At 42.4% G+C, this 17,682-nt stretch overlaps 1 protein-coding gene across 1 annotated transcript; it reads right to left on the minus strand.

Annotated features, from left to right (window-relative positions):
- Window positions 1-3,236: 3,236 nt before the first annotated feature.
- LOC148012043 (histone-lysine N-methyltransferase, H3 lysine-9 specific SUVH7-like) lies at window positions 3,237-7,093 on the minus strand. Its single transcript, XM_087669587.1, has one exon. The coding sequence runs from the start codon at window positions 6,546-6,548 to the stop codon at window positions 3,531-3,533; it is 3,018 nt and encodes a 1,005-aa protein (XP_087525713.1). The 5' UTR covers window positions 6,549-7,093; the 3' UTR covers window positions 3,237-3,530.
- Window positions 7,094-17,682: the final 10,589 nt, after the last annotated feature.

A 17,682-nucleotide genomic window follows, 5' to 3' on the forward strand; every position in this document is an offset into this window, starting at 1 on the left:
TTCATGAGCGACATGTGGAAGGAACTTTTCAAGACCCTGGAAACACAATTGTGATTCTCATCATCCTTCCACCTAAAGACAGATGGATAGACAGAACGAGTCAACCAAGGCATCGAAAACTATCTCCGGAGCTATGCCCGAGTGGACCAGAAAGATTGGGCCTTGTACCTTGATGTCTTGGAATTCCACTATAATAGCTCCATCCACTCAGCAATGGGGTACATCCCCTTTAAGTTAGCCACAGGAAAATAAGTCATTACCCCACTGGCCTTAGCATCCGGAGCGGCCAAAGCGGAAGATCAAGATGCAGAAGAATTCCTGAAGAAATGGAGAGACCGAAATGCAGCAGCTAAGCAAAGCCTCGAGCAGAGCAAGATCACCATGACCGAGCAAGCAAACAAGAAGAGAAAGGCTGTACTATTCGCCAAGGAGACACGGTCCTAGTTAGCTCTAAGAATATGTCACTTCCCAAAAACATGACCCCCAAGTTCAATCACCGCTACTATGGACCCTACCGAATCACTCAAGTGCTGAATGAAATCACCTACAAACTGGACCTGCCAAATAGTGTTTGTGTTCATAATGCGTTTCATACTCGTCTTCCGCGCAGGTTCTATCCCAACAACCAATGGGGACAGCGCGTACCAATGCTCCATTCCAACGATCCCTTCGAAGTAGAAGCATTCCTCCGACGCCGGAAACAAAGAGGCTTCCCCGAATACCTCACCAAGTGGCGCAAGCATCCACTCAAGGAGGCCACGTGGATCTCAGAAGCAAAGGCCTGCGAACGCGGAAAGGATGCCTTCGCCCTTTGGCTCGAGGAGAACCCCCTGCCCCTTCCAACGACCCTTGAGCCTCTCCAAAAAACCAAAAACAATGCGGTTCTCAATCATAGACCCCAACGTGCCTCCACTCCTCAAATGTAATCGAGTCGAGGGTGGACCTACATGGTAACAATCATCAAATAACTCCAAAAACAAAGCCCCAATTTTCCAATCTAGATGGGCAGACACTGACCAGCTTGCTAAAAAAGGTTGTGTTAAGACCCCCAAGTCCTAATGCGGCAGACACTGGCCAGTCTGATAGTATAGACTGTGTTAAGACCCCACAATCCCCTTAGGCTAGCAGACACTGACCAGCTTGCTAGGAAAAGTTGTGTTAAGACCCCAAATGAGTCAAATAACAAACGCTACCCTTAGATTGCTGAGGACAGCAATCCAGTAAGCGGGGGTGAGTAAGGGCTTTGTAGCTATACCATGCCATTGCTACCGAATGCACCTATATAGGGAGTAGTAGTGACTCAAAGCTCTGCCTTGTTTCCACTCTACGTGTGATTCCCTATACCCAGTGAACCCTCTTATGTGCGGCGTCACAAGGGTGTAGTCCTGGGATGTGTCTATGTTGTCCCGCTTTTTGGATTGAATAATACAAGAGTATACCTTGAGCTCATATATCGTGTTACCTTTCTGTGCCGTGTTGAGTGCGTAACGAGTGCAGGTTTATCACGGGGGGGGGGGGGGGGGCCACGAGGCGTGGGGAAGAGATTCTTTCTAAACTTATATCAACAAGGTCTGAAGCATTAAGGTCCTATACATTTATCTCCCTATCACAATATCCTAGGATCCTTGACAAATTGTGAACTATCTACAAACTCCTCATATTCATCATGCAAGGAGAGATCAACTTGATATTGTGGCGGAGCAAGATTCTCCTCTACAATTATTTATTTATCTTTACTCTTTGTGTCCTATTAGGAGCCATAGTCCTTAGGGCCAACTAAGTCCATTAGGAGGGTGGAAAACTTGTTAATGTTTTTGGGTTTAGAGTTTTTGTTGTTTTGTGTTTTTAAGACCTTGGATTTACAATTGGACCAAGTTTGAAAACCATGGCATTCAACAAACTTTGGGGGATTCTTGGAAACTATGGGTTTGATCCATCACATATTCTCCTAGGTGGTCAAAAGTAACAAATTGATGAGATCTTCCATGAGGTCTACTTCAACAAGTACACCAAGGTCTTAGACAAGGCCTACTTCAAGAAGTACCCATGGTCCCATGGACATGCCAATGCGGATTGAAATTGTTTGCATGGAGTTAGGCCTAGGATATAACCTAGCAAGGTAGTTATTTGTTTCAAATATTGGTGGAGTACATAGGAAGGTCATGCTATTCTACCCAAATCGATACCTTTGTAGGTTGAGGGCCATGGGATCTAAAGTCTTAACAACCACTTAAATGGGGTTTTGTTTGTCGGTGCAACACCGTATTGGTCATGACTCGAAATCTTGAGAGAAGGTCATTGGAGTCGGACAAGAAGATGAAGTCATACTTTGAGAGGTATTAGCTGACAGAATTTGTCCACTAGTCCAGGCATAAATTGGCCAATAAGGAGCCATAGGCCATGGCAAAGACGAATTTCCAAACACATTTTTGTGTCTTCACGAGGGAGGGCTACATCGTGCTTAGCGTGGGTGGGTGACTAGCCGAGATGCCATTGGCGTTGAAATACCACCAACTCCTTTGACAAGACTGTCCTCAGCTCCACCGGATCAACAGAGGGAAGGGATTTGAAAGTCCTCTCCCCAGTTTGGATAGATTCGCATTTCTTTGATCCAGGTAGAAGCGCATAGTATATGTATGAATCAATCTATCAGGGAAAGTTGCTTCTTCCTTCCCCAACAAGGCCATGGTTGCTGAAGTTCAATATCTCGGGCGGAGGGTTTTGGGGTATGGTGTTGGACAGAACAATAGAATAGCTAGCCCGAAATGCCTCTCGATTGGACATATCAAGAGATGAGGAGGAAAGCACGCGATGTATTGATAAATCGTCGCTGGGGCGAGGGGCACACTAAGGCTGGTTACACACCAAAAAAGGGCCGCCCACTTTTTAAACTTTGACCAATCAAAATACTTATTTAAAGGTTAGCGTCCGCAGTCCTTTACACACTGGAGAGGACATGACCTGCTGTTTACCTGTTAAACAGGTGAACTCCCCGTCCACTTTTGGACGGGGAGTCTCCCCTGCCCACTTTGTAAAGTGGCGGACAAGGGTGTACTTTTTGCATTTACAACCAATCAAAACATTTATAAGTTTATTCTTTTTTATTTTTTTACAAACTGTGTCTCTTTGGTGTGTAAAGGTATGACGCCCATGTTTGTGCCCAATTTCAAAAAGTGCATGCCCACACTCTGGGCGGGGGTTGGCCGTCCATTACTTGGTGTGTAACCAGCCTAATATGGACTCACTGGCTATAAAGCTCTCTCTCTCTCTCTCTCTCTCTCTCTCTCTCTCTCCACAAAAACTGAGAGCTACCAAATACAAGCATATAACCATGTTAATGGCCGCGTCTGAACATCGGATCAGGATGATCCATACAAAATGCCTAATCTATCAAAATTGTCAGTATCATACAACAGTAGTACCGCACAGAGGAAGGCACAGGAAAACTGCTGAGAGAGTAGCCATCCTAACAGCCTTGCCCTGATCCATTACAGAGAGTCTACCGGAAAATAGCCTGACTCATTAACCATTTAGTACAGCTTGCCTTCACAGTCCTGAGCACCACAATAGCAAGCCTTGGTCTTTACATTGCCATTCAGATCGTGCACATGACCAACGCCATAATTGTAATCATATGTGAGTTCCCTCATTGGAGGTATATGTCCCATGGAGAACAACATGACATGTGCGTGCCGGACATCATCTGAGTCAAAGAGGACATTCTGTGGAAACAAATTCGGTGAACAGCTATGATTGATGAACCGTGCAACGTTGCCTACATATTTGGCATTGATTGTGCAGTATGTATCCTCAGCCGCAGGTGATAAGTCAGGAGCCCCTGATTTACGTTTACCAATGTCAAAGAGATACTCATCATCTTCTACCCTACCCTCAGCTTCAGAATCAGAAAGCAGCTCCCCAGTGTACTCACATATGAAACCTCCAGGCCGAATAGAATCAAGTGATCTCACCCCCCAGCCTTTCTTCTTCGTTCTGAAAACTTCTAATTGGTACCTGAGTCCTCTCTGACTAACCCTGTTATAGCATGAACTTGGGCAACTGCAGTGGGAGCCACATTCATAGACTACATCCTTGTTTCCCCATATCATGAAACCACTTTCGTTAAAGGGAAACTCGCCCCCATTTTTAAGGGCACATAAACACTTATTTTCATCTGTACAACCCCCCACACAATCACAACCTCGTGGTAAGACAGGTGAATACCACTTGGGATACTTCATGTCTGCAGAGTAGACAAAGTAGGATGGAAGAATCTCGCTGTCCACTTCATTCACAAGACAAACTGGCAACCTCTCTTTGCCTCCAGATATATCCTCTAAGACCACATGGGGGCGGGTCAATCCTTTCTTCTTCAAAGTACCTACAAACCTGACTATAGCTGACCCTAACTGCGGTTGCCCAGGTCGCCTGTTCAGCTTAAATTGATACACCCCGTATCCTGCCACTCCAGTCTGAAACCAGAAAGCTATCACGTCATATAGCCCGTCATACGTGTAGAGCTTTTCTGTTGGACTGGTTGGATCCGGGGCACCTCTGATGACACGAACAGGAGTTCTCATCTCCATGCTGCCCTTCAGAGCAAGATTGCCTCGTACCAGTTGTTGATCTTTCCCTTGCCGCCTGTCTCCTTTGTAGTTGTTCCCTCCCTGCCCGGTGTAGATGAAAGTGTCCCCACCATCATCATCATCCTCATAGCCACCGGAGGCAACAATGCTTGTTGCAACTGGAATCCCATTGCTGCGTCTGCTTCCAGAAATAAAATCAATACCTGCTTGCACTTGCCTGTGTAGACCAATTATTATCATCTCCATCCGGAAGCTGAACTGATCACCTACTTCCACACCCGGGACTTCACCGATAAGCTTTTCATCAAAGTTCGTCCATCTTCCTCTCTCTCTTAAAATGGTCCCAGCTTCCAAATCTGGCCGTCTAGAACAAGCCTTTGACTTCACTAATGCCTTGCGTATACAATCATACTCGTGTAAGGTCTGTTTCACCAGAGTTTGGGCACTAGCGTTGGCTGTGGTGTTCATTACACGGCAGATTCCTGGGGGTAGATCTATAGGGCCTCCTTGCTGGACATTCATATGCTTGGCGGGCGGAATCTTTGGTTTAACTTTGCATATGGCCATTCCTTCATTCTTAAGGGAACTTGAAATCTGTGCGACCTTTTGTTTCTTCAATTTGCCATCCCTGACTTGCAATCTATCTTCAGATTGCAAGAGAGTGTCCTTATTGAACTTTATCTTCAGGATTAGTCGTGCATGACCATTCTCGGTAATCTGTTGAGACTCGTGAAGATTGTTCATAAGTGCACCGCCCACAGCCACCAGCTCCGTGTTTGCCGAAGGCCTGCTATCTATACGATGAACACTATGTGCCTGCCGAGAGATTACACGGTGAATCTTCTTCGACATAGACCTCTTCTCAAGACTGATCACATTCGTTCTCTGCATTGAGCATACCATCTTCTTGCTAGGTCTTTCTGTGAGTCCTGTTGCAGGAATGTCAAGTTTCCTTTTCTGGTCAGACTCCAAAACCGATTTGTGAATATTCCGGCCACAACCGATTGGGTAATCACGTATCGCCGAATACCTTGGATGTTTCTCCTTGCTTAGCATGGTCCTTTCATGGGTCCCTTTACTGAATGGGATAGCGAGGCACTTGTCTCGATCTTCAACCTGGACCTTGCCTTCTTGCACAAAATTGGATTCAACCTTCTCTGCAGAAATTTTTGGACCTTCCTCGCTCACCTTTTCTGAGGAGAAAGGGAATGCACAATTGCTGGAATCTTGAGACCTGCCAGACTCACATTCGTCCTTTATTGAAGGGGAGTGAGAAGAAGAAGAACCATGGTGCTTGACACAATTTCTGGCACCGCATTGAGAAGAAGAGGTATTCGAGCTGACTCCACTAGGCATTCGAAAATCACTATTTCTCACACTGAACAAAGAAGCATGTGCACCCGGTTTGACATCTTCCTCTATATTGCTCTCCCGTTTCAAATATTCCTGTTCCATCCTTCCTTCCTTTATCCTTTTGACACTTCCTTCTATTACGCTTTTGCCTTCGATCCTTTCCGAGCTTCCTACGGCTAGTGAGGCTGCCTCTTCTTGCACCGATGGCTGGTGAAACTTGCCATTACCATCAAATGAGTGCACATAACAACAGCCGGACCGTAATGATCTGCAGTTATCGCAAGGAAAATGGAAATAGGAGGAAGAAACCAGTGTGCTGGTGTGGTCGCGAGCGCGAGTGGGTGTAGCAGGCGGCGTGGGAACAATCTCCCCATCTTCTAACACAGCATCATCCACCATGCCTGACTCATCCTTGATGTCTGCACCGTCACCGGTCTTGTCGGCAGCATCTCTCCCAAGATTATCCTCGACGTCTGCACCGCCAGCATTCCTGTCAGCACCATCCATCGCCATTGGTGTGACTAAGTCTTTTCTGCTGAGCGTTGGCCATTCGGCTATTGGCCTCGGCAAAATGCTACGCGGTAAAGGCAGCAGCACAGCCGAGTCCATTGTCCGCAAAACACTCCAAAAGAAAAACGTTCAAAGAAAGACAATGAACAAGAACAATAAGTACCAGAAGAAGAAGGAAAATGTAAGAACAAGAAGAAGGAAGGACAATGGGAAGGCAAGCAATGCTAATTGAGGGAGATGAGATGGATGAAGCTAGGGTTGATGAAATGGAAGAAGACGGAAGGATGCCGACAACGTCTGAGAATCACACAGCAAACTGAATGAGAAGAATGAAAAAGAAGAAGGGAAGAAGGAAGCCATTGCCGTCTCAGAAAACCGTTATCCACTCAGAAAGAGGCCAGTCTCAGGAGAAGGAGAAGAAGCCGATTAGGAAAACCAGTTTCGGTCAGAATGAGGTCATCCCGGTCTCAGAAAACCACTTCCCGTCTCAGGGAAAGGAGGAGAAGCTGTGGGGGAAAGAGGGGAAGAAGGAGGAGGCCATTCCTGTCTTCGGGAATCGGGAAACGATGTCCCGTCTGAGGAGAAGTAGAAAACTACTTTCGCGGGAAACCATGTTCGAGTCAGGGCGGGTCTCGGGAAACCGCTTCCGGCGGTGAGGACTCAGGACTCAGGAGAAGGAGAAGGAGAGCATTTGAACCTTGGGGTCAGTGCTGGATTAATGCTTCTGAAGAGGTTTGTCTAATAACAACTGCCCCGCTGTACGACCTGTTCCTTGAAAGTTGAAAATGTTTGGTTGTTAAGAGAGGATCTTGATTAAAGGTACCTTCCTGAACACCGGTTTTCCGGTAGTTCATTAAGGGCCTCACCGGTTTCCTGGAGGCTCGGACGATCCTGGTTCCTTGCTGTGGCATCATGCATGCAGTCTATTCTGTCTCCATACACATCATGCACATGAAAATGACATGCTTATATCACCACCCCTCCTCGCCCCCGGGCCCCGGCTTCTTTTCTTAGAAAACTTAGAGTCTCGCACAGTAAGAGCCACACCACACGTAAGTCGATTGACTTGCGGGCTGGTGGCAAGCCTCCTTAGGAGATAAGGTTACTCTGAAGCATCAACAATTGGCATGGCATTGATTGCAGCAAGGAGAGAGAGAAGGAAATGGTCCATTGCAGGAGGAGAGAATAACATCCTAGCCACTCGCCATGCATGAAAACCTATAAGAAACAGCAGTATTACCCTCGTTTCTAAAGGGTGGTCCCTTGACTTTGCAAAGCCTCAACGAAGCTGCCATTCTCATGGGGCCAAATGCTCATGCAGGTCAAAGTAACACTTCCATACAAATGTCTACTTCTATATGCGCCAAGTGCTATAGGTCAATAAACTTGGTTATGTCTCTAAATATATTAAACAAGTTGAATTTTCAATAGGGCGTACTTTCTGTGCTAACGTTTATTTTCATTCCAAAGAACATGTCCCCACTATGGTGCTTGGATCACAACCGATGTGAAAATTAGTGATTGGGTTGTGTTGTTTCCGTTGAGTTCATAACCAATTTTAAACTTGCAACCACAATGGAATAGAGGTGAGGACATGGTCCAAAGTAATTGCCAATCAAATCAAGTTAGGTTAAGTCATTCTTTTTTCTGTGTGTTGAGAAAGAGAGAGAGAGAGAGAGAGAGAGAGAGAGAGAGAGAGAGAGAGTCACACACACACACACACACACACACACACATAAAGACAAAGATAGAGACTGAGATTGAGGTTTTTTCCCATCAAATGAACTTGCCATCAATGTTCTTTTGTGTGTGTGTGGAGAGAGATTGATTTTTTCCCCACCACCAAATGAACTTGCCATCAATCTTACCAAATCGCTTTCATCCTTAAGAATGTTAGTTAAGAGGATCTTGATTATAGGTACTTTCCTACACACTTTTTTTTCCTTGGTTGAATAAAGGTCTCACACTCATCCTTACCAATGATGATTCATGGAGAAGCGTGCAATATATTCTCTTTCAATACACATCATTACAATGAAAATGACATTCTAATATTATGGAGCATCCCTACTTACTTAGCATTCCCCCTCCTTTCCTTCCTTTTTGAGGAAACTTGAAGTCTTGAAGATTAAAGTGCTTACAAAAAATGGTGATTAGTTCATTTGTATCACCTAGAATTTAAAAATATTTGTTGGAAAAACTTGGAATATTATCATGCCTTTAAAAACAAGGGTGAATTTCTTAGTATTTTAGTTATAAATTTGGCATTTCATATACATTCTGAGCAACAAATATGGTTGCTTTTGGGAACTTGCCTTTATTTTGTACAGTGCCAGTATTAACAATTTCCATTTCTGGGGATCGGATGGGTCAAAAACAGCTAATTCGTATAAAGCCATTGAACCCGCAATACTGGCCGGAAACGGCGAGCAGACAGTCTTTGATTCATAGCAGTGCAGCTCTTGACGTACGGGGCTTTCCCTTACTTTGTTTCCGGAGTACAGTAGCTAAAGAGTGCAGTATTTGACTATTTATTAGGCATTTCCTTCGACCGGAAAAGTGGCCATTGGTTCACGATACGAATACTGTTCTAGGGATGTCGCTAATAGTTTCTGCTAGACAGAACCAGTTAAGAAAAAAGTTTTGAGAGGACACTAGATTAAAATGTATTAAATAAGTTGGTGATCAAGTTATCAAGTTCCCATGGCTTTTGGCTCACATTCTGTTTGAACTCGAAACCACAATGGGCCAAGGGTGAAGGCATGGTCTAAAGGGGTTGCTAATTAAACAAATGCATTAAATGGTAGAGGTATCACTGTTTCAAAATGTGTCTACCATTAAAGGTAGTCTCAACAACCTTTCTTGCTTTAAAATTTTGGAAATTTTAGATACAACTATAAGAATCGTGTGGTCTTTAAATGGTTTTTTTGGCACAAGAGTATATTCAACACACCAATAGGTTTCCAGTAAAAGAGGACATAGTACATTGAAGTTGCTATGATATCTTTGAGTGAACAAAAGTCTTTTAGCTAGTCTAGCATATGTAGATTAACCTTAGACTCTTCTATAGAAGTCCATGTATGAACAAGTAAAACCATACTAGTAATGATAACTTGTGAAACATTGAAGTGATAAACTTGGAGCATTGTGTGGATGTGGTCTATATGCTCATGTACATTGATGTTGGGCCCATTAGAAGTTTCTTCACATGTAGTTATTGAAACATGATTCTTAAGTTGTCACCGGGTTGTGCATTCATGTCACCTACGATGATGTAACTCCTTTTTTTGTCTAAGGCTAGATATGGCTTAGGCCAAAGTTGTTGATGTGGCTTAGTCCAAAGTGGTTGCCACTCAAACCAATACATTAACTGTGAAAAGTATCACTTTTTCAACACATGGCTGTCATTAAACAATGCAACCAATGTCATCAAACTTTCTTGCTTAAAGAATTATAAGTTTTAAATGCAACTACCAAAATCATGTGGTCTTTAAATACTTTTTTTTGTGCCAAAACAAGTTCACCACCCCAATCCTAATTGAATAGGCTACAAATAAAGGAGGACACCAAACATGAAGTTATTGTGCTATCATTCAATGAAGAGAGGCCTTATAGATAGTTTGAAATGCTTAGATTAACCTTGAAATCTTCTATCGAAGTGCATGTAAAAATCATGTAATTATACTTGTAATAGTAATTTATACAACATTGAAGTGATAAAATTTAGAGTATTGTGTAGTGATGGTTAATACTGCTCATGTGCATTTTTGCCAGTGTTGTGACACTGCATGTCCACCATTGCGAACGTGAGAGCAGAGTTTTCGCCAAGAATTTGAACACATTAGTCAGCGTCATTGCGAATTTATTTTCTGTTGGCTAGGCACGATTTCTTCAGTGCATTCATAAATCTCTGTGTGGAAGCATCGTTTGAATGATTGCATTTCATGGTTTTAATTTGTAAACTCCATGAATGATTGGGCACGAAATTCTCTTCGAGAGCTTTTCTTTTTTGGGCACAATACATGGAAAAATAGGTTCATATGAAGGAAACCATTTTGAAGACTCAAGGGTTAAAGGAAAAGGTCGTAATGTTGATTCTTCGCTTTGGAATTTTCCCATGTGACTCAATTCAGACGTTGCTAGTGCAGATGATATGTCTCTTCATATGCGAAATTGGTTTGACATTTAGCAACCTACAAAAGCTAAAAGGGCATATTGAGCAAAAGATGGTTATATTTTGTTAGCTTCATCTGGCAAAGAAAATATATTTTGCATGAGTGAGAAGGCATTTTCAGCAAACATGGAACGAAACGTTATGGGGGTGCAATTCCTTGGATCATCAACATCTAGAGTGCTAGATTTTCAACATAATCAGCAAAGTGTTGCACATTTACAAGGCCTGGTTCCCTTTTCAAGCACTCAAACAATGCATACTAATCTAGATAGCAACCAAGTTGTACATTCAAAAGTCAAAGGGTGCTCAAGTGTTCAAAGAATTGCTGCGGAACTGATTCCGAGATATGCTAAATTTTGTCCAAGTGCAATTGATCTTGCATCTAATGCCTTGATACTGATTTTTGAGTGGAGTGAGGACTTAGTTTTCCAAGATGAGGATTTTAATGGTGTTGCATTCAAGACTGTAAAAACATGCTTAATAGGCATGGTAGAACTTTCATGTACAACAATAGCTACAACTTCTGAAGTACCAGATATTTTCGATATATCAATAGTAGTGTGTCATAATATAGCATACTATTTGCTTTGTCAACTGGAAGGAAGATATTTGATAAAGTGCAACCTTGCTGTTGAGGATGTCTCTACTTTTCTAGAGGATGACTCATCCATGCAGGATAGGTTATTGACTTTGGTGTCCTACAATCTAGTGAGGTTGTTTATCTTCATCCATAGAGTGTTTTTACTACTTGTTTTGAGTTCTTTAGCTCAACTAATGTAAAGCAATTGAAGGAAGGGCATATGTTTTTGAGGCAAATAACATATGACAACAATTGTACATTTCAAAACTCCAAGGATGTGTCTGTGCTGGAAGAGGAAGTTGCCAAAGGTGCTTTACTCTAAGGCCGTATTAGAAGGGGTGGCAGCGTGGTTCGCAGACTGCATGAAGATACTTATGCCAAGATTAAAGTTTGTGATCAGGTTGCTAATTTAGATAAGCGAGTTATTGAGATCTGTGCCATTGAGTATGCAGAGAATGCCAAAGGGAAACCCAAAATATATCATGCAAGCGAGAAGTGTTGCAACAGAAAGAGAATCATGAAGAATTCCCAGGGTGGCACATCAGATAGTCAAATTTCATTGCAAGAGAGAACTGCGAGTGGCCAAATACTCAAAACTCGTGACTTCTATTGTAGATTCAACAACAAGGTGAGCTAACGGGTCATCAAACTCCCCTTAGCAACAAGTGGTCGATTGCAGAAAGTCGATATCTGTCTCGGGGGAATGCAACAAAAACATGGCAATGGCTATGCTCCTTATGAAGCCTGGAAAGGTTGGAATTGAAGAAGTGCATGTGGTTTCCGAGAATATTTGGGCAGAGGTCCACCTCCAAGAACAGGCAAATGCTACAACTATGGGAATTCCTATTGTAGAAATTCATGGAATTAATCGACTTATTGTATGTGTATCTTCACAAGTGCTTGCAATGGAGGAGTCGTTTAAACATCAAGTGTCCAATGTTGTTTTCATGGGCATGGGTGAACCTATGCTTAACCTTTCTGTCATCTTGATAGCACATCGAACTTTAAATTAGGCTTTTTTGAAGGTGGAAGATTCAAGGCTTGTTTTGAGACTATGGGAATGATGGACATTGGGCACAAGATTGTAAAGTTGGAGAAGAATAAATGCTATTGTTGTGGAGAACGAGGCCATATAGAGAAAATTTTCCAAAGGAGCATATTGTGGATGAATTAGAAGCAGAGAACTCTGATGAAGGCTTCGATGTTTCATTGGCAGCAAGGATTGCAAGGAATGAAGAGCTTCCGTTGTTTGACGGCAATCACAAGGTGACCCAAGTGGTCAACAAACTTTTTAGGAAAGAGTCGACATGTACATTATCCATATGCTTGTGTAATCGAAGATGAAGAAGGTAGACATCATTTTATGGAGGACGAAGCTCTAATTAGGAGGCAGCATGTTTGCCACAAACAGAGATATACAATTTGCTAACTCGAGCACTAGCTCAATTTGGTATGCAGATGAGCAAGCATTGGCCCACTCCTCGAATGGCAGTTTTGCAAAGTCAGGCCTCCTTCCCTTACAAATATTATGAAGAAAGGCATGTGCCTCCCAATGACAACTTTAATAATGATGAGGCAGATGGATTTTTTTTAATCAGTGATGACGAATGGATAGCTGCCATTAATGGTTCACAGGATGGTGAACTAATTCAATGTTTAAGCTTTTTTAAAGTAAAAGCTTTTAAAGCATGACCTTATCATTTTAAAGCTAAACACCTTAAGCTTTTTTAGAAAAGCTAAAAGCGTATCAATGAGGGAGGGTATAATGAAAACTATTTAAGAGGATGAGTATGAGGGGTTCTCCATATACTCCTTGATCTCTGTAAGAAGACCATGAAGAGAGGCTCTTAAGTTGAGCTTAATGCTCCTCACTTCTTTGAAACTCTGTCAATAGGTTCGAGAGGCAGCCCATCAAATCAAGGGAGAGAGACTAGAGGTTGAGCTTGAATCCCTCGTCTCCGTGAAGATCTCGCTTTGAATTCGGGAGAGTAGGCTTGAGGTGGAGCTTATATCCCTCGCCTTCTTTGAAGATTGCCATCGAATTTTGGAGAGAAGGCTTGAGGTTGAGCTTTAAGCCCCTCACCTACATCGAAGTTTCCGCCATCAAGTCACCTATCAAGATTGGCTTGAGTTGAGCTTTAAGCTTCTAGCCTATTTTGAAGGTCGTCATTGAGTTCCTTGAAGTGGCTTTTGAGTTTGAGCTTGGTGCTCCTCGCCTTCCTTAATTCCACCTTCTTCTCTTCTTTCTCAAATTGATTTTGATCAAATATGAAAGTTTTATGAACCTATAACTTGCCTATATTTAAAACCAATAATTTGTTTTCTCATTCAAAATTCTTCTGGAGAAAAGGTTTATTTCATTGAATTCTCTCATCTCAAAGCGTCCCTGTGCGGCGAGCAACTGTCACGAACCCTCATGCCAATTTCTGTGTGACATCTAGTGAACCCAACATGAAAGTGTTGCTTTTGATCATCGAGATGAGCAATTCTTCAAACAATCTACCTTCTTCATCGATTGCTTCTTCCTTTTTGACTGATGAGATGAAGAATTTATTACAAACTCTTTCTTCAGCTATTATGATGCAAAATCAACAGATGCAGTTATCTATGTAGCAGCAGCAACAGCAGCAACTACATCAGCAACAGTTGGATCAACAATGACTATTGCATAAAAAACAAGAGCATACGCATGGTGTGGCCAAGGCAATCGAGGCTATGGTTAGTGAGCGCAAATTATTTGATGGCCAAAATATATCAGCCTACATCAAAGCCTTTGAAAGCCAGATGCACTTCTTCGGAGTTCCAACCAACTGGAGCAATTATTTCTTACAGCTTGTCACACATGCTGTTTTGCGGGTTAGAGTGACAGATTTATTTGTGCAAGACTCTAACTGGAATGTTTTCAAGAAAAGCGCTCAAAGACAAATATTTTTTGGAGGATTATGGTATTACTACACAGAAGACATTCAGAGAGTGGGTCTAACAGCCCAACAAAGGACTTGTTGCTTTTGAGTTGTTGCGAGAGCTTGAAGAACAATATAACCAGTTGGATGCACTAGAGCAAAGAGCTATGAACTCAGAGAAAGTGGAGTTATTCTTGCAGGTGGTTGATCTTGCACTTTAGGATGAGCTAGGAGAGCTTCTTGAAGACCATACGCAGCCTATGGGATTGAAGATGGATTGGAAGGATGTTGTCGATGCGGTTTCTACACTTAGAAAGAGGCGGAGATGGAAGGCTCGCTTGTAGAATGGGATGCAGCCACCATCAGCGATGTCTTTACCTTCCTCGACTTCTCCTACTTCTTCTATTGCTCCATCCACTACTTCTCCTATTTCTATGCATGTGTCTATACCTATGCCTATTCCTATTGCAATTGTTAGCCCAACTGCAAAACCAACTATTGAAGATATGATGGAGGAGATTTTAAAGAATTTAAAAGACCTAAAAAACAAGATGACTAGAAGGGAGCAGCATTCGGCTCTAGTTTCAGCCCCAACTTCATCTACCCTTGCAAAATCTTCCAGGATGGAGACATCTCAAGGAGTCGAAGTGCTTGTTGAAGAAAAGTGGAGAAGAGATTATGATCAGTCTGAAGGTTTGAAGAAGGTGACTAAGAGGAGTGAACCGGTTTCTCAATCTTCTTCTTCAGAACCAGAGCAGAGTCTAGCTGATGTTCAGAAGCTGAAAGTACAAGAATATCAAAAAGCCCCAAAGAGAAAGGATCCAAAGCTAGAAAAGCAACCTAAATTTAAGCTGCTTTCCGACATTGAGATGACTACGGACTTAAAGAAGATCGAGGAGATTGATTCTGATGAGAAGATTTCTGATGGTCTTTATGACAGGCTATTATGCTCGGATACTATTGAGGATCTTTCAACATTACTAAAATTTGAAAATCAAGAGTTATCATATGTCTTATAGGTCAATTCTCTAGTGATGAATTGCGAGATTGCCGATTTCATGCTACAAGAAAATTTAGGTGTTGAGAATTCTTAGTAAAAAGTGTTATTTACTGAAATATTTCAGCAAAAAGATTTACAAAGTGCCGATTTACAGTAGCAAATATGATTTACAACTGAAGTAAGCTGTGAGCCTCACTTTTGGACTGTTTATATGCAGTCTAAAAAAGATATGGCTGAGTTTTGTCAGTCAAAAGAGTTGGGTGTTGTTTATACATAACAAAACTTGTGTTTACCAGGGTATTTACAACAAGAGCTTAAATTTACAGGTTGTAGCAAAGAAGCCAGAGTACACGCAAAACACTAGGCACAAGATTGTAAAGCTAGAGAAGAATAAATGCTATCGCTATGGAGAACAAGGCCATATAGAGAAAATCTGCCGAAGGAGCATACTGTGGATGAATTAAAAGCAAAGAACTTTGATGAAGGCTACGATGTTTCATTGGCAACAAGGATTGCAAGGAATGAAGAGCCTTTTGTTGTTTGATGGCAATCGCAAGGTGATTTAGGTAGTCAATAGACTTTTTAGGAAGGAGTCAACATGTTCATTATCCATATGCTTGTGTAATTGAAGGTGAAGAAGGTAGACGTCATTTTATGGAGGACTAAGCTCTGATTAAGAGGCAGCATGTTTGTCAGAGTGACGGCTTACAGAGCTTCACTTCTTCTTTATTATTGTCTTTGATGGAGTTGCAGCCCTGTTGCCACAAGCAGAGACATACACTTTGCTAACTCGAGCACTAGCTCAATCTAGTATGGAAATGAGCAAGCATTGGCCCACTCCTCGAATGGTAGTTTTGCAAAGTCGGGCCTCCTTCCCTTATGAATATTATGAAGAAAGACAAGCTTTTTTTAAAGCAAAAGCTTTAAAAGCATAACCTTATCATTTTAAAGCTAAATGCCTCAAGAGTTTTTAGAAAAGCTAAAAGCATATCAATGAGGGAGGGTATAATGAAAACTATTTAAGAGGATGAGTATAAGGGGTTCTCCATATGCTCCTTGATCTCTCCAAGAAGACCATGAAGAGAGGCTCTTGAGTCAAGCTTAATGCTCCAGGAGAGAGACTAGAGGTTGAGCTTGAATCCCTTGTCTCCTTGAAGATCTCACTTTGAATTTGGGAGAGTAGGCTTGAGGTGGAGCTTGTATCCCTCACCTTCTTTGAAGATTGCCATCGAATTTTGGAGAGAAGGTTTGAGGTCGAACTTTAAGCCCCTTGCCTACATCGAAGTTTCCGACAACGAGTCGCCTATGAAGATTGGCTTGAGTTGAGCTTTAAGCTTCTCACCTATTTTGAAGGTCGTCATCGAGTTCCTTGAAGTGGCTTTTGAGTTTGAGCTTGGTGCTCCTCACCTTCCTCGATTCCACCTTCTTCTCTTCTTTCTCAAATTGATTTTGATCAAATCCGAAAATCTTATGAACCTGTAACTTGTCTATATTTTAAATCAAGAATTTGTTTTCTCATTCAAAATTCTTCTGGACAAGTTTTATTTTGTTGAATTCTCTCATCTCAAAGCGTCATTGCTGCAACGAGTGACTTTCACGAACCCTCGCACCAATTTTCAAGCGATAGTGGGCCCACCCTACTCTTTATTCACGCTAAGTGGCACAATGAAACTCTAGTGATTGAGAGCACCATGACCAGTCTTAATGAACCTTTGCTACAAGAATCCCCACATTGAATGAAGAGTCTATGTGAGAAGTGAGCTTTTTCTTTTGCAATCCCTAATACTTTTTTCCACATAGTTTAATTGTTCCACTTTTTCTTGTTGGCGCACCACTACTAGCATCACCACCACTACCACCATCACCTTCCCCCTCCACCACTACCACCAACATCTCCTCCTCCTCCTCAATACCACAACCACCAATACCGCTAACATCCATCTATCCCTTTCTTTCCTTTCAACTCTCTCCCCACCAAATCTCTCTCTCTCTCTCTCTCTCTCTCTCTCTCTCATGTTGGGGATCCATCACCATAATCACCTCTTCCATACCAACATCTCCTTCTCCTCCTCCTCAATACCACCACCACCACCTACTTGTCCCTTTCTCTCCCCGCATTCCTCTCATTCACCAATTGTTTCACCTCTGTGTGTGTGTGTGTGTTGTGTTGGATCCATAGTCTCAACACCTCTCTTTTTGTTTTGTAACCTTGTCTCTCCAATTCTTGTCACCTTCTCTCTCTCTCTCTCTCTCTCTCATGTTGGGGGTTCAAACTCCTAGAATATCTCTCTTCCCCAACATTCTCTCTTTCTGTGTGTGTGTGTGTGTGTGATTCATAGTCTCAGCACCTCTCTTTTTGTTTTGCAACCTTCTCTCCCCAATTGTGTGTGTTGGGGATCCATAGTCTCAGCACCTCTCTTTTTGTTTTGCAACCTTCTCTCCCCAATTCTTCTCTCTCTCTCTCTCTCTCTCTCTCTCTCTCTCTCTCTCTCTCTCTCTCTCTCTCTCTCTCTCTCTCTCTCTCTCTCTCTCTCCAATTTCTTTGCATCACTAAAAGATAGCGTGTGTGCTCGTTT

The sequence above is a fragment of the Lygodium microphyllum genome, chromosome 27 (genome assembly GCF_053477565.2).
Source record: "Lygodium microphyllum isolate KBCC chromosome 27, Lygodium_microphyllum_v1.1.10, whole genome shotgun sequence".
Classification (NCBI taxonomy): Eukaryota; Viridiplantae; Streptophyta; class Polypodiopsida; order Schizaeales; family Lygodiaceae; genus Lygodium; species Lygodium microphyllum.

Excerpts from the sequence above, each read along its gene's own strand:
- LOC148012043 (XM_087669587.1), bottom strand. The coding sequence starts at position 6,548 with ATGGACTCGGCTGTGCTGCTGCCTTTACCGCGTAGCATTTTGCCGAGG.